General features: G+C 43.7%; 1 protein-coding gene across 1 annotated transcript; it reads left to right on the forward strand.

The window, feature by feature from the left end:
* Positions 1–4,304: 4,304 nt before the first annotated feature.
* LOC119193889 (serine/threonine-protein kinase 35-like) lies at positions 4,305–9,207 on the forward strand. Its single transcript, XM_037447789.2, has 3 exons — positions 4,305–5,198; positions 6,529–7,261; positions 8,485–9,207. The coding sequence occupies exons 1-2, from the start codon at positions 4,706–4,708 to the stop codon at positions 7,227–7,229; spliced, it is 1,194 nt and encodes a 397-aa protein (XP_037303686.2). The 5' UTR covers positions 4,305–4,705; the 3' UTR covers positions 7,230–7,261; positions 8,485–9,207.
* The last annotated feature ends 222 nt before the right edge of the window (positions 9,208–9,429 follow it).

A 9,429-nucleotide genomic window follows, 5' to 3' on the forward strand; every position in this document is an offset into this window, starting at 1 on the left:
GACGGCATCTTCGTTTATGTCAACACTTGTCGCCTCTGTTGACGTAGCAGCCAGCTAGCGGCAAGGGATGATGACGCAACCAGTTATCGAGTGGTGTCTCATTTCTTAGAGGAACGTTCTCACCCCTACCCCCTTTCTCTCGGTATCGAGGGGCAAGGGGAAGACACAGACGAAGGGGTAGGGGAAGGGGAAGGGGTAAGACAGAGAAATGAGACGCAGCCTTAGCCTTTGTAGCCAATCAGCTGGTTGCCTTAAAGTTTATTTTCACCCTCCATGGGTCACTGGATGTTGTAGTTTTCTTTCTTGGGCGACTGCTGTCATTCATGGTCACAAGGTAAAGTAAAAAATTGTATTTGTCCTAACCTTTGTTTTTAATCCAGGTTTTAACCGAGGATTTGATATTTTACTCAACCTGTTTTGGGGTGCTTTAATGTTTTAACCGAATGTTAATGGATGTTGCAAGTTGGAATGTTAATGTCAGTACAGCATATTTTGTCAGGTCAAACCCTTATCTGTTTTGTCACCTGATGGGCCCTTAATTGTATGCTTCCAGGGTTCAAAAACATTTTGATTTTCCAGTGATATGCCTTTTTTTCTTTAGAGCATAATGATCACTCAGTAAAGGTAAACATTTTTTGTTTATTGATGCCAGCATTTACTGCTGCTGAGATTTCATTTCAAATTTGTCATGTGACATGTGACTGCGGTTTCATGTACAATTCTACATGGCTGTTGTATAAATGAGGTGTTACATAAGGTACCTGACAAAGGTTTATAAATAATGGAATTGTATTTAGGTGTGGATTATTAATTGTATTTGGTAATATTTATCAATAGAGAATTAGCAACATTTACATAGATTAGGTAATATAACTAAGTGATCAAACAGGATAAAAGTACTTGATAATTTTATGACAGTAAATATCAAAAATAAAATCCACTTAATATTTTGATGTTGTATATGTAAAAAATATAGTATATTTTACTTTGTGTAATAAAATTTGAACTAAGTAACACTTACCTAATATTTTCACAAATGTTACCATCAGAAATATGTAGATTTTACTGAATACTATTAAGGAAGTTTTACTTGATATTTCAGGAGTAAGATTTACTTTCAAGTAATTAATTTTAAGTAAACTTGGTAATTGTCGTTTATTTCGGTGTTCTTACTATGCATACTTAATGACAAATGATTAAACTTGATTGACTACAGAAAAAGGTGTCTTAATATTATATAAACTTAAGCAATTAAACAATATTAAAAAATAACTAAACTGCAAAATAATAGCTCTCAAAGCGTTTTTTTGGCCAGAACGTTGGAGAGTGCAGGCAACAGGGATGGGTGAAGCCTCAATTACATGGGTGAGGTTCTGATGGGTGGAGCCTCAATTACACGGGTGACGTTCCAATGGGTTCACAGATATTTATGTCATAACAGGATTTTCATCTGCTTGTTTCTGTAAGGCTCCAAAAATGTTTGACTGGGTGGACTTTACAAGTTACATTTGCATACAAGGATGTCTATGAGGCATTATAAATACCCTGGCTTTATAAACAATTAGAACATGCTTTACACTCACCGGCCACTTTATTAGGTACACCTGTCCAACTGCTCTTTAACACTTAATTTCTAAGCAGCCAATCACATGGCGGCAACTCATTGCATTTAGGCATGTAGACATTGTCAAGACAATCTCCTGCAGTTCAAACCGAGCATCAGTATGGGGAAGAAAGGTGATTTGAGTGACTTTGAACGTGGCATGATTGTTGGTGCCAGAAGGGCTGGTCTGAGTATTTCAGAAACTGCTAATCTACTGGGATTTTCACGCACAACCATCTCTAGGGTTTACAGAGAATGGTCCGAAAAAGAAAAAACATCCAGTGAGCGGCAGTTCTGTGGGCGGAAATGCCTTGTTGATGCCAGAGGTCAGAGGAGAATGGCCAGACTGGTTCGAGCTGATAGAAGGGCAACAGTGACTCAAATAACCACCCGTTACAACCAAGGTGGGCATAAGAGCATCTCTGAACGCACAGTACGTCCAACTTTGAGGCAGATGGGCTACAGCAGCAGAAGACCACACCGGGTGCCACTCCTTTCAGCTAAGAACAGGAAACTGAGGCTACAATTTGCACAAGCTCATCGAAATTGGACAATAGAAGATTGGAAAAACGTTGCCTGGTCTGATGAGTCTCGATTTCTGCTGCAACATTCGGATGGTAGGGTCAGAATTTGGCGTCTACAACATGAAAGCATGGATCCATCCTGCCTTGTATCAATGGTTCAGGCTGGTGGTGGTGGTGTCATGGTGTGGGGAATATTTTCTTGGCACTCTTTGGGCCCCTTGGTACCAATTGAGCATCGTTGCAACGCCACAGCCAACCTGAGTATTGTTGCTGACCATGTCCATCCCTTTATGACCACAATGTACCCAACTTCTGATGGCTACTTTCAGCAGGATAAAGCGCCATGTCATAAAGCTGGAATCATCTCAGACTGGTTTCTTGAACATGACAATGAGTTCGCTGTACTCAAATGGCCTCCACAATCACCAGATCTCAATCCAATAGAGCATCTTTGGGATGTGGTGGAACGGGAGATTCGCATCATGGATGTGCAGCCGACAAATCTGCGGCAACTGTGGGATGCCATCATGTCAATATGGACCCAACTCCCTGAGGAATGCTTCCAGCACCTTGTTGAATCTATGCCACGAAGAATTGAGGCAGTTCTGAAGGCACAAGGGGGTCCAACCCGTTACTAGCATGGGGTACCTAATAAAGTGGCCGGTGAGTGTATAATGTGGCTGTTGGAAATCATCATGGATACAAATCCTTATAACTATAATCATGCAATGCTATAAGCAGATAACTCATTATAAACGTTATTTATGCATGTATAAATATATTCATTTGTAAATATGTATTATAAATGGGCCACATAGTAAACGTTACTACAGACCCAACTTCAGAAATGTTTCTGCTTCTTCATCCTGCAATCCACATGCTTTGGGGACAATGTTGAATTGCATTGATCCAGAGGAATGTAGCTCAGTTAAAGGGGAAGACATGTTTGCCTTCAGAACACTGATTTTGATCTCTTTTATTCATCTGCCTCTTTCCCCATTGACTTAAAAGCGCATTAATAAATTGCTTGATTACTGCTTTCAATGTGAATTGAGTATAGTATTGTTTGGTGATGTGTTTAATATAATGCTCTCTCAAGTCACATCTTTCTGTGCTAGACACAGACATGAGGATATGTTTATATGGAGGGAATTTATTATTCAATTCATTTATTTTTCCATTTAAATATTATCTCCTCACATATAGTCATCCCGTCCATGTTGATGCACTGCACACTTCGGAGCACTACAACCTGTGCATGCCTTCAATACAAATAAGGGCTTTACAACCAGTTTAAATGAGTTCCTGTAAGACTAAATTAAATAGATATCGGTTAATTGTAGATTGTATGTGGATTACTAATAAGTCAATTGATCTACTCCATTTCATAAAATGTGTCAACAGATATTTTTGTTCTTGCCGTTGAAGCCCTGTAATAAAAGATATTAATCAGTGTTGAGTACTGTTGTGAGGTTTACACTTCCTGGTTTTCAGCTTTGATGTGCTTCACATTCACTGCTCAGAAATAAGCCAATACATACATTCCTCAAATGTTTCCTAACTGAAGGAAATCTAGGCTTTTTCAAATGAGCACTTGATATAATACCTAATTAGTTCAAGCACAACAATAAAGAATGGCCGACTAATTACATACACAAAAACAGAACCATATACTCTTGACCGGAAAAACGTCAAACGTCTCAGTGTTTCAGAACGAGCCCACTCGGGCGGGACTCGCGTGTAGCGTCATGCTGGACCTGAGTTGTAGGGAAGAAACCATCTGTGGAAAACTGACGGGGGGGTCATTGTAAATAAAGTAACACAAATGAATCCCAAACGACAAATACACCCTTCTGTCAAAGCTTGTGTAGTTACAGCATTGCATTCAATATAATTGAACAGTTTTTTAATCATTCATTCATCGTTTAACTGACAGACAAACGTTACACAACTGTAGAAAGTTCCCTTTTCCTGGTGAATATGAGATTAGTATGCACACGGAAACGGAAACAGGACGCTTTTAGGCAAGGCATGTTTGTACATATACGTTTGTACAATAACAAGGCAAAAAAAGCATAAATACCATCAAAAGCATAAGGTATAAAGATAAAGACGTTTTAAAACAATTAAGAACATTGATTGAAACAAACAGTAGTAAATGGCATACAATGCAGGAAAAGGACTGTTTCAGGTTTCCAGAATCAAGGCTACTGCCTCACCCTCTTTGTAATTCCCAGAACTAAATGTTTTTAACATTTAAGGGGACATTATATGTAACACAAACGCACGAGATTAATAAAAGCATACACTACCCAGTTTAACGCCCCTGGACGTAGATTAAGATTTATTTTGAAGGTCTTGACCGGAAACTGTTCGCTACGCGGTGGCCATCGTGACTCCTCGTCCCAATGCTAAACACTCCTACTTTTCACTGCTGAACCACTTCATTGGACCCCGCCGATAGGGACAGCGTGTGGACATGTTCCTGAATGTTTGACCCGTGAGGTGTCGGTGGGGACGTATGGAGAAGTTGGACATGTCCCTGGATATTTGACACGTGAGGTGTTGCTGGGGACGTATGGAGAAAGTCGGGGCTGACAACTGGCGGAGACGCACGAGGAGCGCTCGAGCCAACCGCAAACAACAAACCGGCGACAAGGCCGACGAGTCCGACGTGCTCCGCAGCCTGAGCGCTGGCAACACGGAAGACGGCCATGACATGGAGGAGGACATTGGCCATTTCCAGCAGGACAAACTGGAGCGCAGGGTCACGGCGCCCCGCTACAGCCTGCTGCGGGAGGTAGGAAGGGGGACGTACGGCGTGGTGTACGAGGCGCTGGCGCGGCGGTCCGGGGCGAAAGTTGCCGTGAAGAAACTGCGATGCGACGCGCCGGAGAACGTGGAGCTTGCCTTGCGGGAGTTTTGGGCGCTGGCGAGCCTGGAGAAACGGCACCAGAACGTGGTGCAGCTGGAGGAGTGCGTGCTGCAGAGGAACGGCATGGCGCAGAAAATGAGTCACGGCAACAAGCGGTCCAAACAGTACCTGCGCCTGGTGGAGACTTCGCTAAAAGGTGAGGCGACCTGAGCGGAGTAGGTCGCTATTTAATGCCGAATGAAAGGACAACCCGCAGTACTTCAGAAACCAATGTAGCTGGTTAGCAACAGGATTCCTGTTTACAAACGTAATGCTAAATGACAAGATCGTTCAGTGTAGTTTGGGCAACTTCTCCCAACGAGGGACCGGTATTGTTTTTGTCGCCATGACACAAGCCCGCTGGGGGATGGGTCTGTTTAATGAAGGAGCTCCCGAGTCCCAGGCTCACTAAAATGGAGTCTGCTGACTTTGCTGTATTCACAAAGGTGTTTTATCCACATCCTTGACAATCGGCCTTTTTAGACTTTCGGGTCTTTGTGTTGTGTTGGTTCCGCTGTGCTCATCTATTGCAGGTATTGTGCTGTCAGTAAATGCAGCTTATGAAGCTTTCTATGTGAATCATATTGTGGTTACCATGTTAAAGACTAAATGATTTATCTCAACTATCACTCTGAAGTGTCCAGCTGTGTACAGTTGTACCCACTTCCGATGTATTGCACTTTATCCAATCACATGTACTTGAATCAGAATTGCCAAGTATGTTGCTCCTACTTTACTTGTTGAGAACAAATTGTGCAAACGTTTTTCTTGGATTGCAGGCTGGGGGAGACGGTCTGTGTGGGTCGCAGGCTTCTTTGTGAGCCCCACTTCTGGGTTTGTGTGGCGAGAGGTTTCGGTCCTGATGAGGGAAGGGGCTCAAACGGTTTATGTCCAGGGTGAGAGGGGTCGGCTACATTCGTTCTCAGGGCCCAAGAAGCGAACAAGTCCTGGAGGGTTGGCAGATTGCAGCCACATTACCCTTCTTCCTGAAATCCACAAACCTCTCCACTGTCTTTGGAGCATTAAGATCCAAGTTGTTCAGCCTGCAGCAGTTCAGCGGTTGGTCAAACTCTCACCTGTAGGCAGACTCATTTCTAAAGAAAATGGTGTCCTCTTCATTCACCAGCATTCGGATCCCTCAGGGTCCTACACCAGGACGTTTGTGGGCTTCCAAATGGGATCTAAATGCTGGTGAATGAAGTGGTGGGCAATGTTCACATCGACAGACCTCTATAGGCAAACTGCAGGGGGTCTAGGATTGGGTCGGAGATGGATTTTAGGTGCGTCAGGTCAGTGACCCTGCCAGTGGTCCGTCCGTGCTCTGTTCACTGGCTGTAGGGAAATCACTAGTAGCTTTTGCCCTGTCTTCTGGGACTTTTGCCCTACAGGGATCCGTATATGCTGCTGAATAACCGTGTCACACAATCAGCCATTTTCCAATCTCTGTGTCAGCCCTTGCCTCACTGTGGGAATGACTTTCCTTTCAGGTGAGCGAGTCCTTGGTCCCCCAGAGGAGCCATGTTACCTCTGGTTCATCATGGAGTTCTGTGAGGGTGGCGACCTCAACAAGTTCATCCTGTCTCGACGCCCCGACCAGAAAACCAACAACAGCTTTATGCTCCAAATGACCAGCGCTGTGGCTTTTCTGCACAAAAACAACATTGTCCACAGAGACCTGAAACCCGACAACATCCTCATCTCTGAGAAGTCGGGCACGCCGGTTCTCAAGGTGGCCGACTTCGGCCTGAGTAAAGTCTGCGCTGGGTTAGGAAACCCCAAAGAAGGCGACGACAAGCGCAAGAATGTTAACGTGAACAAGTTTTGGTTGTCCTCGGCGTGCGGCTCAGACTTCTACATGGCTCCTGAGGTGTGGGAGGGCCACTACACGGCCAAGGCCGACATATTTGCCCTAGGCATCATCATTTGGGCCATGTTGGAGAGAATCACTTTCATTGATGCGGAGTCTAAGCGGGAGCTGTTGGGTTCCTACGTGAGGCAAGGCGTGGACATAGTGCCGGTGGGCGAGGCGCTGCTAGACAATCCAAAGATGGTGCTGAACATCCCACTAAGGCACAGGTCCGGCATGTCGGAAGGAGTGAAGAAGCTGCTGCAGGACATGCTTGCTGTCAACCCTCAAGACCGGCCCGACGCCTTTGAGCTGCAGGTCAGGGTGGACCAGGTCATGTGAGCTACATGAGCCTCTGCCAGGAGGCTTCACAGGTACGTGTGCTCATACCTTCATAGAATTTGTTGTTTTCGCTTTTTAATACATTTCTATCTCCCCTGTTTAGGAAAAAAGAAATGTCAAAGTAAATCACCTTTTTATGCATCTTGGGTACTTTTGCAGATTACATTTATCATTCAGCTCACGCTTTTATCCAACGCAATTTACAAGAATCTAGAAAGTACAAGCCAAGCTACTTAGTGCTGTTAATAAATGTCAATAAAGTACTACGTAGTCCAGGTGTGGTTATTAGAGGTGTGTGTTTTAGTTAGGATTAGAAGTATAAACTTTCTGCGCTCCTGATGTCATTGGCGAGCTCATTCCACCATTTGGGAGTCAGGAGAGCTGTTGAGTGTTGAGCTCTGAGGGAGCAATAAGCAGATTGGAGGATGCAGAGAAGGTTTGACGTGGTCAGAGACATGGCGTGGAGTCACTAAGGTTAGATGTGGAGCAGTTTCTTGTGACGATGCAGTCATCGTGGTTGCCGGCTTTGCGAGTAGGAGGGGAAGGACTGAGGGAGCAAGGGAAGAAAGCAAGAGCAGTATGTCACATGACTTTTCTGTCTACGTTGAAGCCCCCCTGCAGGGGGATGGGTGGGAGTGCCCATTATGCATTGCGGGGGGGTGCAAACCTTCCAGCTATTCTGCTCTGCTTTTTGTCGTTCAACCAGTTGTATTTTAGTCGGTGTTCTTTTTACTGTTATGTCATGTATGCTGGTTATTTGCTTACAACCATATGATTTTAAATGATCAATATTATTATTATTAGATTACCTGATGTGTGGGCTTAGGATATCAGCTGACACCAAGTACTGATCAGATACCTGTGTTAATTAAGCCTTAGGTCTCGTTGTGTGAAAGGGTTAGGGTCTTTTATGTAGAAGCCAATATTAGGCTTGTCTGATATATTGCAGTAAAGCAGCCTGAAGTTTGGGGAAATCCCCCCTAAGGCTTAAGGGTCTCCAGCCTGCTAGATATCTATCGGAGGAGCAGCACTAGATTTGAGTTGAAGATATCTGATACATGAGTGACAAAGACAAAGCCTCATGTGGGTGTTCCATGCTCTCCTGTATATTACTGAAGAAGAATAGCGACTGTCTCCATCATGTTCTTACTTTGTACCACAGGAGATTAAAGAGAAAAAATAAATGATGTATCACATTAGATATCTAATTGCACGTCAGACCTGACCGTAGACTTTTGTTTTGCTTCTGTTTCAGACTGCTGTTTCTACCGGGATCTGCTACACGAATGAAGCTTGCACTGCTTTGATCCCTGGGCCTGGAGAAGCAAAGAAAATGTACCGATCCTGATGTTTGGATGCCGAAATGTGATTTCTTTCCAGACCGTTTACGATGAAGTCTTCTGCCCAGCGTGACAGACAGCAGTCACATTGCCCTGAATATCCCAATACAGAGAGAAACCTCTGGTCTGCCGCTTAGCGTGGTACCAACACTGTGACATTTCAGTTGTATTTCCCATGCTGACCTGTCCTCTGGTGGCCCATTTCCTGTCACGTCGTAAACAACATTGCCATGTGTTGCCCCAGGGAGAGACCCTTTAACCGCTGTGTCTGCACTACTGTTAGTGGTTTACCTTGAACTACACTACATGGGAGTCATGTTTTTTTTTAGGTGGCAATATGTGTAAATCTTCTGTCATGATGTGATTTTTATATTTCAATGTTGAGCTAAATATTAAATAATTAATCATTTGTTTTCATTGAGACTAGGCAATCGAGTTAATTTCAGACCCAAGACGTTTGTCAAAGTGCTTTTAGCGTGGAGATCCTGTCTAATCGGTTCACTCGGATTCAAAAGAGCTTTACATTACTTTAAATAGGCAAATTACAACATTATTTTCTGGCCATAGAAATGTGCTACAACAAAAATATTTAGATGAAGCATCGATATGTTTAGTTCCACGATATTTTCATGCAATAGTTAAAAACATGAAAGCAGCATGTGAGCTGCTGAAAAGCGACCATTAGTGTCACCGTACAGGAGCGACACAAACATTAGTCGAGTTCAGTTTAAATGTAATTCACTGTTAAATGGATATCAACCAGTAAGGTAACGTCTACGTACATCTGGGCTATTAAAAGTGAGCACCCTGTGAGCTGCCTGCTGTGATAAAGTAGTCCCGCTCATGGATTCCCAGCGTTA

The sequence above is a fragment of the Pungitius pungitius genome, chromosome 8 (genome assembly GCF_949316345.1).
Source record: "Pungitius pungitius chromosome 8, fPunPun2.1, whole genome shotgun sequence".
Classification (NCBI taxonomy): Eukaryota; Metazoa; Chordata; class Actinopteri; order Perciformes; family Gasterosteidae; genus Pungitius; species Pungitius pungitius.

Excerpts from the sequence above, each read along its gene's own strand:
- LOC119193889 (XM_037447789.2), top strand. The coding sequence starts at position 4,706 with ATGGAGAAAGTCGGGGCTGACAACTGGCGGAGACGCACGAGGAGCGCT. Across the intron at positions 5,199-6,528 it reads GGTGGAGACTTCGCTAAAAG|GTGAGCGAGTCCTTGGTCCC; the intron begins GTGAGGCGACCT and ends CTTTCCTTTCAG.